The sequence below is a fragment of the Emydura macquarii genome, unplaced genomic scaffold, assembly GCF_026122565.2.
Source record: "Emydura macquarii macquarii isolate MOO-44397 ecotype Brisbane River unplaced genomic scaffold, CSIRO-AGI_Emac_v2 contig_2448, whole genome shotgun sequence".
Taxonomy (NCBI): domain Eukaryota; kingdom Metazoa; phylum Chordata; order Testudines; family Chelidae; genus Emydura; species Emydura macquarii.
The window spans coordinates 3379703-3401851 of NW_027132585.1; the positions used below are offsets into that span (position 1 = coordinate 3379703).

The window sequence follows — 22149 nt, forward strand, 5'->3', positions numbered from 1 at the left end:
TGCTGCAAAGAAGATTGTGTAAGGCTATCATAGGCATTGGGACAGGACTGAGGGTGTTAGATATTGTTACAGATCATAAATAGGACTGGCAGAATTTTTTTTTTTTTTTTTTTTTTAAGTTTCAACAGATAATATCAGTAGCACCTACTGACCCCAATCACAGATCAGGGACCAATTGTGCTAGATGCAGTATAAACAGAAAAAACCAATCCCTGCTCTGAACAGCTTTCACAAGATTTGTCTTAGATTATGATTTCTATTTGTGAGTATTAGCTCCTTCCTATGAGTGTGATGGAACTACACTCGATGTGTTTGGGGTTTTGTTTGTTTGTTTTTTGAACTTTTGAGGGCAGCAGGGTAAAGCATGAGCCAGGATTTCTAGTGACTGCCCAACACTACTGTCTTCCAAAAGTTCTAGTATGCTAATTCAATTGCTGGATGTGACATATCACAGAAAGACAAGGTGGATGAGGTAATATCTTTTATTGGACCATCTTCTCCTGGTGAGAAAGAGAAACTTTCAAACTTAGAAAGAGCTCTTCTTCAGACCTGAAGAGCTCTGTGTAAATTCAAAAGTTTCTCTTTCTCATCAACAGAAGTGGGTCCAATAAAAGATATTACCTTACCACCTTATATCTCTAATATCCTGGGATTAGCTTACTGCATATATCACAAAAAGAAAGAAGTCAATTCAGGATCATTAGAATAAGAGTGCACAAGAAAAAGATGCATCCAAAACTAGCAGCCTCCAACCTCTGAGGAAAGATGGGTGGGCAAGCAAAAATCCTGCAACTTGATCTTTTCAGAGAAGCAAAATTAGTAAGCAATTTCCCCTTCTCTAATGAAATCATTTGTGCATGATGATCTCGCCAAAACGCAGAAAAAGACTGAGGGCTGTTCCAAGAGGATAGGAGTAAAAAGCTCCCACCTGCAATAGCAATAAATCCAATGTCAGTAGTGTATAAATAAGGAGTGAATATTTGGTGTGTAAGAGGACAGATACCTCAACTCAGACACAATACATAACCTGTAGAATGATCCTCCCCCCTGCACACAAAAAATATGCAAGAAGTTCTCCAACTTAAAGGCCATCCAAAATAATTTTTTAGATTTCTGACCAGCCAAATCACAGCAATTTGAAATGCAATCAGATAGCTATTTAGGCCTGCTCCTTTTGGTTACAGCATTGCCCAGAAGACTGGTTGAATGGAGTTTCCAAATGCTTCAGTCCACTCCGAGCTCTTTTCTATAAAAAAGGCTTATAGCATCCTAACTACAACAGTAGCTGAATACCTTCCAGAAGTGCAATAAGTGACATGATCACTATCTTTCATGTGTGGTCCATTCTCTCATCCTCCCCATTGAGGGTGGGTGGGGGAGTTGGACTTGTGCACAGTGCAGTGTTTTGTTTTAGTAGGTCTTTAAAAATATGCACACTACTAGGTATTTATATTAGATAACTTGAGGTTGAAAAAATGCATGCTGCATTAGGAATGGAAGGTGGTGAGCTTTATGATAGTCCTTAGTTCCTATGGGAATTCATTCCAGTCTCAGAGCAACCTCTGAGACAGCTGTCTTGCTTATACTAATGAACTTTTGCTTACTCATGTGGTGGAAATTCCCATTTTGGCTGAATAGTGGAGTTGTCATCCACTGTCCTCATCCTGGAGATAATATTTTAGAAATCTTGAACCCAGGCCATTAAACACCTTGAAAATGAGGACAGACACTGAGACAGACATCCAAAAACCTTTTATCAAACAACTGGAGAAAGGCTTCAGTGCAATGGACATGTGGCAATGGGAAAAATGGGATTATAAACTCATTAAAGGTGGAACTCTGGTACCACCTTGGAGAGGAATTTAGAATGAGTCCACAGCACTACCTTATCCTAGTAAAATCTGGAATTAGATGGGTTAATTAAAATAGCTTGAAGAGTTCACTCACCCTGTAATCTGAAATCACTTATCAGGAAAGTGACTTTCCACTTAAGAAACTTAAGCTCACAGGGGTGCTTCAAAAGGAGGTTGCATCCACTTTGTCATAACCACATTAATATTTGAAGACACAGGAATTTTTAATGAAAAGTTTTTTAAAAAGTGGTCAATCCCCACATGAACCAAATAACAGGATCATTCTTTTGGGGATACAGGATGACTATCTGGAGGGTTTTCTGAAAACCTGATGCTGTACCCACACTGTACAGTGCTCAAGACCCATATGTCCAAGGTCACCATAAGTGTTCAGGACTAACAGGCTCCTAAGTCTGCCTCCAACTATGAGACGTTTGCAGACTACTGAGCACTAACTTCTCATGTCTTGCTTACAACACTCCTGCTAATGTATCCTAGAAGGATGTTCGCTTTTTTTTTTTTTGACAAGTGTTACACTGTCGTCTCATATTTAGCTTGTGATCCACTATAACCCTCAGATCTCTTTACGCAGAACTCCTTCCTACAGTCATTTCCCATTTTGTATGTGTGCAATAGAGTATTCCTTCCTAAATGGAGTACTTTGCATTTGTCCTTGTTGAATTTCATCCTATTTACTTCAGACCATTTCTCCAGTTTGTCCAGATCATTTTAATTTAACAAGAGAGGCAAAGCTGAAACTGAAATATAAGAGGCACAAGACACTCAAAACATCAGCAGGGAGCATAAAAATCCTTATTAAAAGATTTCTAAAAGAGAAATTTGAAAGACCTCTGTAAGAAATTTAAAGTCAGGCTCTATCAAAAACTTCAAAACATTCAAGTTTTTTAACTTTATTAAGTTAATGGTGTCCTTTTAACATAAAAGAATATCAGAATTTTGCACAAGGTAAGACTCTTTGACCTGTTTTCCAATAGTAAGAGAGATCTCATTCCCCACATATTTTGATCAGCATTAGCCATTCAAGAGTGCCTGAATAAATACCACTACAAAGGAACAAGAATTCTCTTCAAATCATCCGGTTTTGCAAGATATGGTAATTACGCAAGCTACCTGATCAAATTGATTTTCACAATGGTGCTCTTAATGCATCAAAATAAACTAAACTAACCATGGTACCATTTATTTAAGGGAGACACTTGCTTTGGTTAACAGCCATAGAGAATGTCAGTTTCTTCCACCTTTTTAAATAAAATGAGTTGCATGTACTATGTCTGATTGGTCAACAATGCACTCACCCCCTTTGGATCCTTGACAAAATAGCTCCCACTAGATCCTTGGGAAATTCTTTCTGGAAAGATTCCACACTCTATAGCTTGTTCTGTTCTCAGCACAATTTCTGCAAATTCTGGATCATCCAAAAATAAGTTCATCTCTGCAGTACTTCCAGCATTTCCTAAAACACAAAAAGTAATTCCTCTAAGTGCTAATGAACTATAATAGACATTGTTCACAGAATAGATGACCATTAGGAAAAAAAATTACCAGTTTTTCCTCCTTTAATTAGAAAAAGGCACTGGTGTTCACTAAAGACTGAGGATGAAATGCTGGCCCCATTGAAGTTAGTGGAGTTCTGCTATTTATTTCACCAAGTGCCTATAAAGGATCTATTGTTTTAAAAAGTTAAATATTAAGCCTAGTTTGTGTCAACTTATCTGAATTCAATATTGTAAAAATGTTTATTGTTCAACTTTAACAGAGAATAAACACAAGGGAATAAGAATAAAAATTAAATGTAAACATGTAAACAAGTCATGTTTCTTTTGTTCTTATAGACTTGTTGCCAAAGAAAAGAAGTTCAGATGAGTGAACTAAAAAGCTTGTATTGACCATTTGTCCACATATGTAAGTTGGCCCTGTAAAGAAAGCTAGATGAGTAAAGCATTTCAAGCAAAACTGAAAATTCAAGGATATAATCCAATTAACAGCTTTGCTTAATGTACTTGTTTCTTAAATTTTCAAACCCTCTGCCACAAACTACAGTATGATAATGTTGTTCACTAGCAATCTATTAAGATAATTTGCAACTGTCATTAACATCCCATTTAAGTTATGAAATGCTTGTTAACATTCCAACGTTAAAGCATTCAAATTAGCTGATCACCAGAGGGTTTTTTTTTTGCATACTAATGAACATAGAAATTACAGCTCTGTACAAGTGTGAAAAAAATTAAAATATTATGAAAACATTTTCCATGACTTCACACTTCTATTACAATTGACACATTTTGAAATCTGGTGTTACCAAAAGTTTTGAAATCTGAAGTATGTGACAAGTTCTTCACCATCTTTTTTTATTTTGTTTTTGGTTAGGACTATATTTTTCACACACAAAGTTCTTATAGGTAGAGAAAGTATTTTGGAGATTCTGATGCAAAGGTTAAGGATGGTCTATCCATGGAGTTATTCAAGCTGTTTCTGAATAACTCCATATGTAGACACTTATTCCAGAATAGGAGTGCCTTGATCCTGTTAAGTGAGATAAGTTCCACATGTAGACAGGGATGATTTGGGGGAAGGGGAAACAGTTATATCATAACCCCAAGCTCAAGGACCCTCCAAACATCTCTAACTAGAGCCCAGCAAACATGATGTAGCAAGGCCCCAAATTTCTCTCAACAGCCCCATGTAAACAGATCCTTATTGAAAAAAGCTGTACTTGCTTTTCTTTTCTTCCTTGTCTTCCACATATTTTACTCTTCTCCCTCTTTATCCCTTTTTGTCTCACCACTATCTTCTGATTCTCACCCTTAATTCCTTCCTTATGGGAGAACACTACACCATACAGTTCAATGGTGCACAGATATATAACAGACATATTGATATTACTAAAGTCAGAGTTAAGGTTTTGCATTGTAACATGATTACAAAGAATGTGGTGTGTGTATTGTGTTACTGTACGTATTAAGTACAAGGTGTTAGTCCTCATCTTCAAGGCACTCAATTGCATGTGCCCAGAATATCTGGAAAATCAAGAAAACTCCAGGATAAGGACAGTGCTCAGCAACTCCACTGCTCAGGCACACACAATTCTCCCTTTGTGGGGAGGGTGACAGAATGAATGACAAATGACAGATGTTAACACGTCACTTTTGTCACTCAGATACTACAGTGATGAAAGTGGTATGAGAAACCATATATGTTCAAAGTGTATGGGATCTTTATAGAAGGTCAGAACATCAGTGAAAATGGTGAATATGACGTTTGGGGGCTAAAGGATGTCAAAGGATACCATGACTGGATATTTTCTCGCTTTTAAGGGTTTGTGGATGGGGTTCCCTTTAAGCAATGCTGTTTTTTAAACCAAGATTTAGTTTTTGGGAGATACGTTATCAACCAATTTCTGATGTAGTCTCCAATACTGCAACCAAATCTGGGCAGGTGGATCCCTGAAATACATAGAGCCCCTTTCATCTCAACTTGTGTATACTTCACTTCACTAGGGCTCTATGCTGGAACAAGAGTCCACCCACATCTAACTACATCAGATCACTAGAAAGCATAAAATTCAGATTTGAGTCTAGATGATATAGCTTTCACATACCACAACTTCCCTTTCTTAGGCTTTGTCTAAACTAGGATTTAAATGTGCAATATTAAAACATGTTAGCTAACACAATAAATTTTAAAGGTGTAAGATAGACAAAGCAGCAAATACTTTAATACATGCTAAACTGACTGAGTTAAAACCAAGGCTCCCCCCTTCTATTCTTTACAGGTTCTTACACTATGCTCACCACCATATCTGAACATTTTTCAGTAGTGCATTAAGCAACACGACTATCATCTGCCATGTACTATTCTCTCAGACCCTCCCCAGTGACAAAAGTGTGTGCAATGGAATGTTATGTTTAATTTTTTTATACATAAACATATAGCAACATGTGCACATGTTTGATAAGGTATGTCAAAGAAATGTTCCTTGAACTTAAGAGTGGAAAGTGGGGAGATTTGTAATGGTCCCTAGTTCCTGAGAGAGTTAAATCTACAGTCTCAGGCTGGCCCCTGAGAAAGCTCCGTCTCTTGCACAGACAAGCTTTATCGTTACTGGAGAAAGATCCATCGTGCCAAAGAAGCAAAGTTGTCGACCACAGTCTTCATTCTGGAGCTATAACACAACCAATTTAGCACATATTAAAGGCAATGTGCTTCATCTACACTACACTTTTAAGCTTGTTATGTAAGAACACTTTAGCTAATACAATTTAACGTAACTTATTTAAATCTTAGGCCTGATTTACACTTAAAAGTTTTGCCAGAATAGCTATGTTGGTTAGGAATATGAAACTTCCCCATCCTATCATTCACTCTTATCCTCCCCCCAAAAACTGATATAGCTATGCCAGCAACAGCCCGAATGCAGACACAGTTATACATAGAGCCCTGCATGGATACAAAAACATGGATCCACATCCATGAGAATCAGGTTCTATCCAACCTGCAATCCACACTCCCTATTTTATATCTATCCCCATCTGCACCCCACCCTGCCATGGATCAGCTGTTTGGCCACTGATCAGCTCATCAGTGGCCAACCTCCCCTGCCCCCTGTGAACAGCTGATAACCCCCTGCCCAGCCTTCACCTCCAAATCTTGAAGGTGGGGAAGCAGCATCAAAGGCTCTGAGCTGTAGACAGATGCTTCCCCACCTCTGAGATCTGCATCTAATCCATGATCTGCAAAAAATGGTCAACAGCTATCTGCAGATTTGCAGGGCTCTAGTTACACAGGGTAAAATGACTTTCTTGATGATATAGTTTATTTCATTTGGGGAACTGATTTAAGATATACTAGCAAAAAGATTATTTTGCAGCTTTAAGCTGTGTCCCCACTAGCAAAGTTTGCCGGTACAGCTTTACTAACAAACCCTCCCTAGTGCAAGCAAAGCAGTTGAGACAAGACCAGAGGTTTACACCCCTTTACTGACCTGGAGAGGCTCAAAGAGAGGTACAAAGTCACAAACAAAGAAACAATTTGTTAGTTATTATTACTTTCTTGTTACAATCCTCTTTTCGGCATTTCTGCGTTTGGAATTACACCAACACATTCCTTTACATTTACTTTCAATTTTGGATACTTTTTCCTCAAACACTGGGTTTCAAAGATCAGAAAGCAGTTATTAAAAGTCACTTTCATATTGCCAGAAATTTACACACCTGATGCTCTAATACAGACCTTCCTAGTTGTATAAAAGGTTATAAAAACAAGCACTGGACCACTTTTTGCAGAATGGAAAATGAACAAATAGTATTTACAAAAAAAGGGAAATTGGACAGTCCTTGAACAAGCAAGTCTGAAGAATAAAAATAAGAAAGCTCTGCAAGTTGTCAGGAATGGTAGACTATTACAATCACTAGATGCAGCATGACTGCAGGTATGAAGCCAGAACTTGAAAGAGAGGACAGGAGCTCATAAGTGAGAGAACTGGGAGGAAAAGAGGAAGCAAGACACGAGATGGAGATGCAAGTGACTTCACATAGGGCCTTGCACATTAAAAAAAAGATAAGGAGTTTGAATTTTAAATTAAGTTTACAGTACCAGCTTTCCCTAAAGCGCTGTTCAAAGGATAGTGGTCCCAAATGATTACATTGCAATATACTCTCCCACCTTTCTAGACTAATAGTGACTGAAAAAAGTTTTTATGCAACTGACACACACATTACATGATACAAATTGGTGATGGTCTCCTGAGATGCACCTTTGCTGGCACTTTCAAAGAGGTATTGGGTATGGAGACTCAACTACCCTCTTAAGTATCCTTCCAAACAAACTAGCAGGGTAGGGACTGTCACTGCCTGTACCGTAGCCATTGGGTGAGCAAACAGGCCTTCAGCCAGGCAGCTCTTGTAAGTATCAAAATTAGCTTTATAATGATCTCATGCTATGCCGAGCTCCTCCCTCTCCAAGAACACTCTGAAATCGCATAACAATTACAACTTTGATCTTGTTCCGGGAACTGCGTCTGACGTTTTGTCTCAGGTTCCTTTCTTTTAAAAAAATATATTTAAATGAAGTAAATCGTAGTCCACAATGTGCAAACAAGAGGAAGGAGCGCAAACCCTCGTACGGTGTGGGGACAGGCTGTATGTGTGTATAGGATGACTGAGGAAGCATCCTCCCTTTCCATCTCCTACCCTAGGTAGCCAGCAGCACCTCGGAAAGGAAAGAGAAAGTGGACACGAATCAACGCTGATCCAAGGGATCAACAAACCCAAAGACAAGGCATGCACGAGGGGGCGGAGCGAATGTCCCCGTTCCCAAGGAGGAAACAAAAAATAAGACTCGAGGGGGGGCGCCGTGGAGATAAGTGGGGCCGTCCCACAGGGATGGGGAGTGCGTGTGGATAGGGGACTCCCCTGTGAGCCGTGGAGCGGGCTGCACCTGGTGCGATGCGGGTCTCCCGGTCCCAAGAGGCACCGGCTCTCCGGCTCCGGCGGGCGGCAGATGCTCCCAGCAGCGGCTCTTCCTCACCATCCCCCTCGGAGTCCGTGTCCCCCTCCTCCTTCTTGAGCCCTAAGGCCCCGCCGAGCCTCACGGCCCCGCCGGGAGCCGCCTTCACGCCGTGGAGCCCCCGCGCGAGGGGCCCGTCCTGCAGCGCCGCCTCAGAGAGCAGCAGCAGCCGCTCGTCGGGCTCCTCAGGGCCCGGCTCCGCCATTGGCGCCCGCCGGGTACGATCTTGGGAGCCGCCGGGCAGGCTCAGACCCCGCCGGGGGAACGCATTGAGCAGACAGGACTAGCAAGCTCCGCGGCGCAGCAGCGCAGCTCTCCTCGCTCCGTCCTCCGTGCACATGCGCACCGTGGCCGGGGAGGGACGTAGCGCCGAGTCGCGAGCATTTACCTGACTTAAAGAGCCAGGCGCAGGGAGGGACAGGCCGGGGGTACCGTCGGGAGAGACTCGGCCGCTGAGCCTCCCCTTATCCCCTCAGCCCACCTAGGGAGCGATCTAGAGCGCACGCGCTTTAACGGGGAGAGCTGCGTTCCCCGGGGCTGCATGAACACACAGACAGGCGGAGACCCAGCCCCGGCTTCTTCGCCCATGGGGACGCTTGACAACATCTCTCTTTACACATTCAAAGCACGAGAATGAAAGATGATGAAAGTGAATGTGGGGGCTCAGGCACCAGCTCCAGTAATGCTAGATTAGCCCCCATACGGCCAGGCGGATTGGAAGCGATCTATACGGTCCTGGGCTGGCTGCGTTTCGTGAGACTGATACATGAAGTTGCTACAGCATTGACCGCTTGCTGCCAAATAAGACCCCAGAACCTACGTTTTATTTTTAAAAAGCTTGTAGCTCTCATGGAGGGAGGGGGAGAAAATGCTGAATACATAAATTGAGTGTAACTGATGAGATTATGTCAATTTGCAGGCAGTTTGAGACTATATTCTAGCAAGTGTGAACTGTTACCTTCAGTTTCATAGATTATTAATTTTGAGACCTAAATATGGAACTATCACACAACACATCTATTTAATTGCTGACCATTTGAACAGAAACATTCCACCATTTTTGCTTTTTCCTGAATCCCAAACTATTCTCTCCTCTTCAGTGCAGTGTGAGCAAGTCAATTGTCTATCTATTCAGATAAAATGAGGGCTATGCATTGTGGGAAATGCGTCACTTTATGAAATTGTAGCAAGCTTTCAATGTGCTGCTTGAAAAACCTAAAGAAAGTTATTTTAATCAATCACTGAAAAAATTAACAGCCAGTCAAATGCTTGGTTTTTATCTCAGCTTAACTGCTGTCATGGACTTTGGAGCCACCTTGTGTATAATTTGCTCATATAGCTATTAATATCTGTAATTCATTGAATCTCTTCATATTTGCATTTCTTTTCATTTGTTTCTGCTGAAGATGAGCATAATGGACCCTAATGTAAACCCAAATGAGTTGTCCCTTTATGCCCAGTAAACAATTACATGGAGACAAAAGATAATAGGCCTTATTTTACAGTTTTGCATATTATATAGTCATTAATCCCTGTGCAAAGTGGGTGTAAAAAGCCACCAAACCAGAATGGCAGGAAATTTTACACCCACTCTGCACAGTAAATAATTAGGCCCAGTGCTTCTCCACATAGGCAAGTTAGCTACTAGAGTTTTGTGGATGTTTCAATACTGTCCTGTAGCATTGGTGAGACAGAACCCCCTTTAGGAGATTCCTAACAAGTTTGGGATTTCTTACTTCCAATAATGGAGGATATACTAAACATATTTTCCTTTCCTACCTCACTTTTGTATACTGGAAATGTTAACACAGTTTGGATCCTCTGTTTACATAATGGGAGTTCTGTGATTTGCTCATACACTCCTACTTAAAAATCTTCCATGATAGCTCACTCACTGACTTAGGGTACAGGCCTCAAACATGGATAGTCTATTATTAAATAATAAGTACTATTAATGTAAACATTTACAAACTATTCATATGGAATTCAAATTAGCAGCTCATGTTTCTGGATTAACAAACGTATATTTTTAAATGCTGAAAAATCTGGATTATTTCATCACCACCACCTTTTGGATCAGTTTGAACATGAAACTAACCCTTTAGGGTATCTCACTGTCTACGTATTAATAGTGTATATTTCACATTTCTGAGCCATAGAGGAGAGGAAATACAAAAAGAGGATAAACACAAATAGAAGTAAATCCCCATGGTAGCTCACTCACATTCAGTGAGTTTTTAGCTTGAGGCGGGCGCCCTCTTGTGATACTTTCAAATAAAGAACAACAAAATAAGTAGATGTCCCTTACTGCATGGAATCAAGATTAATTCAGTGCATCATAACATTCCAAGTATAACTCAAAGTATTTTAATTTCTAAGAAAAGATCATTTAGAATGGCTCTTTTATGCTCACATAGACGGTATAACAATCTATTAACAGTAAACTGTGAGCCAACAGTTATTCAGATACGTTTAACATTACTTCACCAACAAGCCTCATAAGTTGTTAATCAAGCTGATTAAAGCTATGGTTCAGTAGAGTCAGAGATATGTTTCCCATGTTATTTAATCATCTAAAACATAAAACTAGAAAGTGGAAGAACCAGATAAGACTTCAAAAGTAAGTTTTAAGGGGTCAGTTATATTTGCTCTAAACTAGACATCAGAATTATGAATTTAGGAACCTATTCTAAAAGCTTACTTTTAAAAATACATGTCAGTCAGTCCTTTATTTCTTTTGTGTAAAAAGAACAAACAAAAACAAACCCATTCTAAACTAGAAGAGATTTTGTGGGGATGCCACCCTCCCACAGGCAGAATACATTGCTCCTAAAATTCCAGATCCATTAATTCCTCTCTCTTCTTTTAGTCCTTCCAACCTCATCCTGACAAAATGAAAGCCCCCAAAAATGTTTGGGCACTCCTCCTGCTTATAAAACTCAGGCAGGAAACAAACAGTTCTAATAGTGAATTTCACATGTCAAATACTCAAAACAGTACAGAGTTGGCAAGCAATCCATAGCCTGAAATATTTTCATACTAAATTGTTAATTATTTCAAATAATTAAAAATTCAAAAAAAAATTATGTGCTTGAGAGCAAATTAAACTGAAACAGGGCTAATTCTGATTAACAAACAGTTCACTGTGATTAAACTGACCAGCTACAGAAACAATACTCAACACCTAAACAGAATTGGGCTGAATAAAAGTGACTCTAGCAGTTTTAACTTAATTTCTGCTTGCTTCTGAGGATTTATGCCTCAACCTAAACATTGTTTCAATGCATTGTTTGTGTCTAGTTTTAGATTTAAATTTACTTTGCAGTCAAGATATACCATTAAGTAAGGAATCACTCAGGAGAGTTTAAAAATGTAGTTTCTTAAGTAAAGTGGCCTTTTAATACAGGTGCCAGAGAAGTTTATTAAAAAGCTAAAAGGAAATCTTAGAGTAAACACTTATTGATATTAAATATATTGTATCACTTATTTAATAAAACAAATATATTTTAATAAAATACTTTAAATACTTAAAAATTGATGTTCAATGCATAAGTCTCATGTAGTGTAAATATAAAACTATCTATCCCATTGGTGAAATTAAAGTGTAAAATATATTTTGTTTCTGTCTGTTTTATAATACAAAATGTAAAGCAACACACAGAACTATGCAAAATGCAGTCTTCTAGGCACAATCTATGGCACCAATCCTGCTAATATTTACACACATGCCTAACTAAGTATGTAAGCAATCCCACTTAACTTTAACTCATAAGTAAAGATAAGGATATGGGGTTGCTGGATCAAAGCCTTTGTACATGCCTTACATCTTATGTATTTCAGGTGGGTTCATAGGACTGCAGAGGGTGCTACTGTCTCTAGGACTAATTCTGGTTGTTTTTAGAGTGCATCAAAGAAGAGGTTTCAATACAATAATTTAATACTGTAAATTGCTTGGCAATGTCATGAAGTGGGTATTCTAGGCTTGGTCTACACATAAAAGTTTTGCTGGCACACTTATGTCCTGGGGTGGGGAATCACATCCCTAACCAACAGTTATGCCAGCAAAAGCCCTAATGTCCTTTTGCTGGTATAGCTTATTTCATTTGGAACTGCTATATCAGTAAAAGCACTCTTTTGCCAGAATAAACTAGGAAGGTTTGCTGGTTTGCGCCAGCAATCCCTTTCTAGCATAGACAAAGTCTTAATGAATGTGGGCTCTGTCACAAGTTTTGAGAAGTTTATTTTGATAAAATCATAGTTTCAAGTGGTTTTTTAAAAATTACTTAAATATAAGGCTCCTGTGTAAGGGTTTGAGATAGCTCAACAGCTTTCTCCGCTAATGAAGCCAGTTTAGTTTTGTTTGTTTGTTTTTAAACTAAAGAATGTTTATCTTAATCTCCAAGTCTTTTGGTCTCAAAGACATAACTGACCTTGGAAATGCTGTGCACAAGCAGGGAATATGGGGAAACAGATACAAACTTCCACAGGTGGAGGGACCAAACAAATTAGGAGCCCAAATGAAAGACTATTCAATAACCCACTTACTAGGACTTGTCTACACACAAAAGTTATACCACTTTAATTGGACCAGTATAGCTAAAGTGAACACCCCTATTATGGCCGGAGCTATACCACTATAAAGATGCTCACAGACTATAGTGGTTCAGTTTATTTCCATTCTTAGGGGAACAGCCATTCTAGCAGAAGGCACCTTGATAATTGTGTCCACACAAAGAGTTGTGAGCAATCCCATTGACCACAAAGGGGACCAATCCCAGGTTTAAAGTTAAACAGCCAGGGAAGTGTGAGCACTTTGGAGATCTAGGATTATTAGCTAGCCCCCTGCAGGACAGGAAGACAGTGGCGAGCTTCCCCTGCCCTCCCTCGTACAGAAAAAAAGCCAGGGTTTCCCGAGCTGACAAAACCGATCACCTCTCTAACGTGTGCACTCAGGTCTGGCTAGGCTTGGACACAATGGCAAGGAGTACGCTCCAGGGCAGGGCAGGGCAGGGCAGCCAGCGCGCCCCGCTATTCAGCATGAGCAGTCCTGCCCTGCGGGCTCCACACAGCCCACCGCTCGGCTCGGCTATGGCTGCGGCCGGCGTGCCCGGAGCAGCCCGCTCCCCCGGCCGGGTTCGCTCGCTCTGGCTGAGCTCAGGGCAGCGGCGAGCAGAGCATGGGGGTCTGCGGCCCTCCACATGCTGCGGAACCCGCCTCACCTCCGCTGCAGTCCGCTCCCCCCGGCTGCGAGCTCTTCTTCGGCCGTCGCGGGGCTAGCTCGGGGTCGGGGCAGGCTGAAGCAGTAACAGCGCCCCCGCGAGGCACAGCCGTAGAACGCTCGGCGCCTCAGAAAGACGCTGCGCTCACAACCCGCCGCCAGGGGTCGCGGCGCCGCACGCTATCCGCGCGCGCGTGCGCGCGCCCATGCTTCCGCTTACGGCCAGCCTGTGAGTCGAGAGTGTCACGTCACGTGGTATGACGGCTCTCGTTCCACCGGGCTGCGCCGCGCGCCTGCGTCGGCGGCAGGAGACAGACTGATAGACGCAGCCTGGCGTCTGATCAGAACGTGTTAGTCTTCAGTTTCCCCGCCCACGCCTTCCGACATGAACGTTGAGAATTTCGGCGCCAGCGAGAGGCTGGTGAACGCGGCCTACGTGCGGCAGGGGGCGCAGGGCCGGCGCGCGCACGAGTTGCGCCTGCGGGCGTTGCTGGAGCAGGTAACGGTCGTTCCCCCTCACCCCCGCCTCTGCCCGTGGGTTCTAAGGTCGATCGCTCAGCGCGCGTCCTCCGTCTCTGCTGTCTTCGCTCTGGATTCTGATGTGGTTCGGAGCAACCCCTCCCTCCCTGACCTCAGCTTGAGGCACTTGGTTGGGTGGTGGTGAGGAACCCCAGCAAAGGTCCCCTGACCCCCAATGCACCTCTTAGGGCAGGAGAGCGTGTTTGCTGTCTCCTTCCCTGACATGCAACCTGGTTACGCTTTGTCTGCCCCATAGTGCCCAGGAGCCCAGCCATGGGGATGTGCTAGGTGCTGTACAAATACAGAACAGGCATCCAGCCCCTGCGCCCAAAGAGTTTACAAGCTAAGTGTAACTCCAGAGATGACAGATGGATGGGGAAATAGGAGAAACCAGTGAGATAACAGCTAGCATGGCACCGTGTAACAGCTGCCTCATCATTTCACTCAACGCCTTTCGCCTGTTCCTTTGCATAGGGACACGCCCCTTTGTGAAGCACATGGAAGGCCTTGGGGAAAATGCATTGTTTTTATGGCCCCCAAGGCCCATTATGTCGTAGTAAGACCTCCTGCAGTGGTATACTCAAAACATTGATATATCCCACAAAATAGCCATGCAGCACCTGGTCTCGCTTCAGCATTGTGTCGCTAGAGCTTTGCTGATATGTACTCAAAGCAGGTTAGCAGTTTCTGTCTTCCTGCTTCTTAGCAGTGCGCTTTGCTGGGGCCCCATATGTTACCACGGGCTGGTCTATTCTACAAAGTTAGGTCGACCTAACTATGTTTCTCAGGGGTGTGAAAAATCCACTCCCCTGAGAGACCTAGTTAAGCCAACCTAAGTCCCAGACCTGGTCTACCCTTACCTTGAAATTCAGCAGCAATTGATGGGAGTTATGCCAGCTACACAGAGTAGCTTGCATGACTCCAGTTGACTTCGTAACTCCTCTTCTACGCGGCGTCTTCGCTGTGCTGTGCTGATGGGAAATGTATCCCTGTCGACGCAGCATTACACCAGTTGAGGGGGTGGTTTTAACGTGTCGATTTCCGGATCAATTGAGCGGGTCTTCTCTGACCTCTCAATCGATCTGGATAGATTGGTCTGACAGCAGCGAATTTGCTGTCAGTGAAGACGTACAGTCAGTGTAGACACAGCTAGATCAACTGAACAATTCCTTTTAGAGAGCTAGATTTATTACAGTAGGGGAAGAAGTCCTTCTGTTGCTGAAGTAAGGTCTGGTCTATGCTGCATGGTTAGGTTGATGTAAGCTGCCTTGTGTTGACCTAGCTGTGGAAGTGTCTCCACTTAAATTTGGCTCACGCTGACATAAGTGTCTCTCTATGCCGATTTAGTAACACCACCTCCCAAGCAGTGTAGAGTCATGGTGGATGTAATTATATTGACACAGTGTCAGCATAGACACTGCGTTGCTTATGTCGACTGTTACTGGCCTCCAGGAGCTGTTGCACAATACCCTACACTGACAATACAATCGATACAGGTATTCCTGGTGAGGATGCACACCACTAACTTAAGAAACCATGTATGCACATGCACAAGCGATTTAATAACGTAAGTTAGGATGACATAATTTTGTAGTGCGTAAGTCTACACTATAGCAGTGCAGTTTCTAGTGTAAACTAACTTCAGTATTTTTGCAGAATCTACTATGGCTTGAAAAAAATTATTAGATACTTATAAACAAGAGGCACAAAGACAAATGAGGGGATGCCCAATGGGCAAGATCTGGAGCCAGTGCCCTATGAGAAGCATAGCCTTTACCTGCTGCTCAGATTTTTACCTGTTTTCTGTCCTGTTTGAGGGCTCCTTATTTCAGATTAACCTCTTCTTAGAATGGGTTTGATAAATTTGAAATTCCATCCCCTAACTCCTAGAAGTGAGAAGGAGCTTTCTCTCCTCCCTTTCAGAATATTCCCAGTGGTTGTAAGGGGTGGGTCTTCAAAATTCTATCCTTTTCCCACTCCTGAGCTTTCTTGCTGCCACTGAGATAGGGGCCTGAGACACTACTGCATATTTAGGTCTTTCTCAAGTCCCTTCTCACAGCCCTACTGTGAATAACTGCAGTGATCTGGCTGCTGCTCATGGCTTTGACAAGCAGCAACCTGATACCAACATGGTTTGTGATAGCACTGTTGCGGGTAGGACTCTGAGTATCAATTGTGAAACTGACCAGAATCTTGTTAAATTAATTCTCCTGCTGCCTGGTGAAGTTGTGAGCCTCATAGGTGCACTCTGTCTGGAGGGCTTGTCTTCAGACATGAGTTAAGAAAGAAGGCATCATTTTCTGAATGGAGTTAATTAGGGATTGACAAGCCCCAAGAAAGGCAGCACAGTGTCAGTTTACATTTGGCAGATTTCAACTATAAAATCTCTGTTTTTAGCACTTAGGCCATGTCTATACTACAAAATTATGTCAACATAAGTTATATCAGCATACAGCTACTGCAGTTTTTACATCACTCGAGTGTGTGAACATGTGGCTTCTTGTGTCACCAGTGTGCATCCTCACCAGGAGCGCTTGTATTGATGCGGAGTGCATCCTGGGAGGTATTCCACTGTGCAACTCGCCACCATCCAGCCACATGATCTTTTGGGAAGTTCTTGCAGTGCCTGATGGGACCAAAACAAGTCATGGAGGGGTGACTGGGAGCATGGGGTCTGCATTCTGGGAAGTTGTTTTCTCCATCTCATAATTTGATCTGCATCCCATAATTTTTTAACCTTTTTTTCAAAATCCCACTAACCCACACATCCCTCCTTGCTGTCCACTGTCCCTGATAGAAGCATGGAGTCTGCACAGCTCTGCACTATTGTCATGAGCGTTGCAAACACAGGGCATGTGATGCTGCAGTATTTACAGAGCCACAAGAGGAGCCATGGGGAACATGATGATTCCTTGAAGGCTAGATTGCTGTGGGACATAGAAAGAACCCATTCATTGTAGTTGTTGGTGTTCAGGGAGCAGCTGGAGATGGTGGAGTGCTAGTTCTGGGCCTGAGAAACAAGCACTGACTAGTGGGATTGCATCATTATGCAGGTATGGGATGACGAGTGCTGGCTGAGAACTTTTGGATGCTCAAGGTCACATTCCTGAATCTGTGTCTTGATCTCACTCCAGCCCTCCAGCACAGGACACCAAAATGAGAGTTACATGGTCAATTGAGAAGCAGGTGGTGATTGCACTGTGGAAACTTGCAATGTCAGATTGCCACTAGTCAGTCAGAAATCAATTTGGAGTCAGGAAATCCACTGCAGGGGCCGTTGTCATGCAAGTGTGCACGGTCATTAATCACCTCTTGCTACGCATGACTATGATTCTCAGCAATATGCATAGTGGATGGTTTTGCAGCAGGGGGGTCCCCGAACTGCAGCGGGTTGATAGATGGCATGCATATCCCTATTTTAGCACCTGGCCACCTTGCCACAAGTACATTGACAGAAAGAGCTACTTTTCTGTGGTTATGCAAGCACTGGTGTATCACTGGGGTTGCTTTATTGACCTCAGTGTAAGTGATCAGGGAAGGTGCATGATGCGTGCATCTTTAAGAACACAGTACTATTCAGAAAGCTGAAAGTAGGGACTTTCTTTCCCAGCCAATGATTACCATTGGGAATGTTGAAATGCCAGTAGTGATCCTGGGTGACCCAGCCTACCCCTTTTTTCCATGGCTCGTGAAGCTATCCACTGGCCACCTCAATAGCACCAAGGAGCACTTCACCTATAAGCTCTGCCGGTGCAGAATGTCAGTTGAATACGCCTTTGGTTGGTTGAAGGGTCTCTGGAATTGTGTATTTATAAGATTGGACCTCAAGGAGAAAAATAACTCAGTGGTTATAACTGCCTGCTGTGTCCTTTGTAATATCTGTAAAACAAAGGGAGAAAAGTTTCTGCCGGCATGGAGGTAAAGTGGCTGTCTGCTGAATTTGAACAGCCAGTTACAAGGACTATTAGAAGAGCTCAAAGCGGAGCTATACAGCACAGAGGGATTTTGAAAGAATATTTTAATAGTGAACCAGAGTAGGGTGTGCTACTGTAGTGTGCTCTACCTGGTCTTGCTCTTTTGCAGCCCCAAATGAATCTTGCAGCGATTGTTGTGTATGTAGCTATAACATTGTCAATACACCTATTAATATTGTTTGTGAATGATGTTACGGGTCCTGTGACACAGTGCAGCAGCAGGAAGTTGTTTGTTATCAGACCTGTTCAGCACCAGCCAGCATATGCTGTGAACTGATAAAGATGAATTTTGTTCCAAAAAGAGAATTGTATTCTGTAACATGAAACAGGCAATTAAAAAAACATTTAAAACTTAATAAATTAAGGGAACAGAATTTATGAAGGGGAAACAGTCATTTCCCTTTCAGGTACACATACACTAACTGTGGATTTCACTGGTTCATGTACGTGAAGCTGTGATTTTCTTTAATATCTTGCCGGGTGTGGTAATGGTACTGCACAAATCCCCGATGCCATGTGGAATGTTGAAGGGATGTCCCAATATACAGTTCTCTATGGGCTTCAGAGGGAGGCGAGCACGGGATTGTTGAATCTGCAGGTTCCATCAGAGTCTGCAGCATCTGTTTGCTGTCTGAGAAACACAAGTATCTCCTGCTGCAAGTCCCTCTCCTTTTGCTGTGCCTTTCTCCTCCACTCTGCTTCTTTATGGTGTCTGAAAGAGTGATCCTCCAGGCGCTGGGCTCATCCTCTGATGCAACACTGGCTTGCAGGATCTCCTGGAATATGTCATCCCGAGTCCTCCTCTTTCTCCTCCTTATTTGGTTCAGGCATTCAGCGGGTATGGAGGGGGAGACCCTGAAGGTTGAAATGGCAGCAACTGCAGATACTGCACACAGAGGTATCACTGTCAGTGTATGCATGATGGAAATTGACACTTAAGATGCTGAACTCACTCCCCTTGCTCCCCAATAGTTGTAACCACTACATTCTCTCCTGCTTGGGATTGATAGAGCATGACACCAATCACAGTACCAACCGTGGTGAGTATGGCCCTTCAGGGGTTGGGGAATAGCTTGCTTGCATGATTCTAGTAGTATAGGACAATGGAACTGAATACCAGCACCGTTTTGCACAGGGGGTGGTGATTTTAGCTGCTATCTCACTCCTGAGGATAACGGAGGCAGAGAGAGCACAGCTGCTGCTGCTGTCCGGATGCCACCAGGCCCACATGCTGCTTGTCTGTGGACTGCAAAGGTGCCTGCTGAAGTAATCGACGAGTGGGAGTGTGCCCTACTATGGTGGAAGAAATAAGGCAGTCCTCCCCAGAAACCTTCAGCACAGGATTGCAGCATACCCCCATGGAAGTTTCATCAAGATCTCTATGGAGGATTCATGAGACATCCTGGTGCTCATAAATAAATTGCTCCATGTGGCTCCCTCTGCCTAACTCGAGAGAGGAATGAAAAGCAGATAACAATCTGCCTCTTTTGGTTGTGTCACTACCTTTTCTAGTACAAGTAAAAAAGAGTAAATCCTCAGATGTTTCCTGCTACTTTGGGGGTTCTCTCTATGTAATTTCAAAGCAAATTGGATTCTTTCGAGAGATTCCTTCTTCTGTTTCAGGCTTGCCAATGCTCGACCGTCAAGAATGACTGGACTGTGATGGAGTAAAAAACAGGTTCTGGCTCGCTGCACAGTTGGATCCCCTGGTTGTCTGTTCCCCATACTCCTCCTCATCCTCATCCATCTCCTCCTCACCATTCATTCATTCATTCATTCATTCATTCATTCATTCATTCAGGGGCTTGTGACTTGGGCTCCTCAGAAGTATCCATGGTGCTCTTCTTCATGGGATGGTGGTGGGGTCTCTGCCAAGGATGGCATGTAGCTCTTGGTAAAAGCGACTTTCTGCAGCTTGGCACCGGATCGATTGACTTTCACGTGTCACTGCTGGTCTCTGTTGTAGCCCTTCTCCTGTGTCTCCTGAGCAGTCTGCTTGTAGATAGCCATGTTTTTACAGCTGGTTCAGACCTGTGTCTGCACAGCATCTTCTCCCCACAGGCTCAGAAGATCTAATATCTTCTGTCCATTCCAGTCAAGAGCCAGTCAAGAGCATATAGCTGACATGGTCATCTAGACAGTTACACTTAACATTGGAGGGCTGCTAGGTGTGCTCGTCAAACAGGGCCACCAAGAAAAAGGAATTTCAAAAATTTGCCGGGCTATGGGGTGCAGAAGGGGGTTTCCTGTCTCCCTGACCCCTGGGCACCACAGTTCACAACTGTAACCAGAGCAGTCAGTTTGGGGCATTGTGGTACAGCTGCAGGAGGCCAGTAACTGACGACATAAATAATACAGTGTCTGTCTACACTCACGCTATGTCCACCTAACTACATTGACCGGGACTCAGTGTCGCTTGAGGAGGTGGTATTATTAAATCAGAGTAGCAGGACACTTACGTCAGTGGGAGTCAAATTTAAGTGAAGACGCATCCACAACTAGATTGCCATAAGCTGTCTTGTGTCAACCTGTGTACTGAAGACCAGGCCTTAACTGAAAGTTTAAATTCTGCAAAATTAATAGGTTAGACCCCACACTTCACAGGGAAAGCTCTCCATCTGCCACTGGCAAGTGGTTGAATGAATTTTTCAAGCCTTGTACATTAATAAATATTTACTAAAATACTATAAAGTATTATTTATAATTGAAATGAAATTTCACTTGTAAAATGTATGGTATAAGTACATATTGTGATTCATTACCCTTGATTTTTATTGTTTTTGTTCTAAAATATTCTGAAATCAGTAATTATCAGTGAATCTCCCTGTTATTAATGTGGAATTTTGAGGTGCCTCCTTTACTCTTTTCTCGTGTGTTCAGACCTAATTTTCTGACCTTTTAAATGGACACGCTTAATTTAAAAATCTCAATTTGTTTGTCTACCGTTTTTTCCCTACTATTGCAACAAATAACTAAGATAATTGAAGGAGATTAGCGGAAGATAGCCTCTTTTATTTAGTTTTTTTTAAAACGTTCTGAAAGAAGTAGAGAATAACTGTTGCATAGCTATTTGTGGCAGTGTAGTAAAGCTTTGTGGTTTCAGAGTGCTTTTTATTTAAGGATCTCTGAGCACTTTCCAAAGGTGAGTTTACTACACAAAAGAATGTAAAGAACTTTGGTCAATCTCACTGTTTCCCCAGCATAAATAGTCAGTTTCCTGTGCTTTTGTGAGTCTCTTTTTACAGTAACAAAGAGGAAAAAATAAGTAGGAAAACGTGTAGTACCTGAAACTACTTTTAACTTCCTTTGATCATTAGTGTTCTTTACTCTGTTGTCTTTTACTTTATCTTCTCCATGTCTCTTGATCAGTGTTATAGTCATAATGGACTAGAACTACATGCAGTACACCAAATATCCTGTATATCCTTTATAAGGAACTTCCTAACTGCTGGTTGCTGCTTCTGATTATGCATCCTAAAATACTGTACTTGGAGACCAATACGTTTTAGTTTTATTCTTTTTGGGAGCGTTAATATCAAATTGCATTGCATAGAGGAGGAGTTTATGATATGGCTTTTATTATTAAATGTTCCAATTCCAGATAGTAGGAAGGTGAGACTAGAAGATTTCTATAATGCTTTAAATCTGCTCAGTGCACTAAAGAAGATACTAAATCAATAAATAAACAATCTGCTAAAAGAAATCTTGTCATCAGTTTTTAATTATTCAAGTCTAGGCAGTAGTTTTATTATCATTATAATTCTTTCTGAAGGGCAAGTGTCCTGAAGATGGATGGGATGAAAGTACCATTGAACTCTTTCTTCATGAACTTGCCATTATGGATAGCAACAATTTTCTGGGCAACTGTGGTGTGGGTGAGAGGGAAGGAAGAGTAGCATCAGGATTGGTTGCCCGTCGGCATTACAGGTAAGTCTGACAGGGAATTTTAATGCTAATGTTTTATTATTAAAGTTTGTAAAGGGCTCATTTTAATATGTCTTGTTATCAGAGAGCTTGAAAGCATTTGAAAAACAAAATTTCACTACAGAAAATTTAC

General features: G+C 42.3%; 2 protein-coding genes across 3 annotated transcripts in view; one reads left to right on the plus strand and one right to left on the minus strand.

The window, feature by feature from the left end:
* The window catches only part of PI4K2B (phosphatidylinositol 4-kinase type 2 beta), a 31213-nt gene extending 22277 nt beyond the window's left edge, over positions 1-8936 (minus strand). Inside the window, exons 1-2 of the mRNA XM_067562561.1 lie at positions 8313-8936; positions 3170-3327 (exon numbers count right to left, since the gene is read on the minus strand). Of these exons, the coding sequence (XP_067418662.1) occupies positions 3170-3327; positions 8313-8586 (432 nt within the window). The 5' untranslated portion in view covers positions 8587-8936. The remainder of the gene's footprint in view (positions 1-3169; positions 3328-8312) is intronic.
* Positions 8937-13921: 4985 nt separating this feature from the next.
* SEPSECS (Sep (O-phosphoserine) tRNA:Sec (selenocysteine) tRNA synthase) overlaps positions 13922-22149 on the plus strand; it is a 61732-nt gene continuing 53504 nt past the window's right edge. Inside the window, exons 1-2 of one of the 2 annotated variants that reach the window (XM_067562563.1) lie at positions 13922-14098; positions 21865-22019. In XM_067562563.1, the coding sequence (XP_067418664.1) occupies positions 13985-14098; positions 21865-22019 (269 nt within the window). In that variant the 5' untranslated portion in view covers positions 13922-13984. The remainder of the gene's footprint in view (positions 14099-21864; positions 22020-22149) is intronic. The other variant, XM_067562562.1, reaches the window with a different exon arrangement.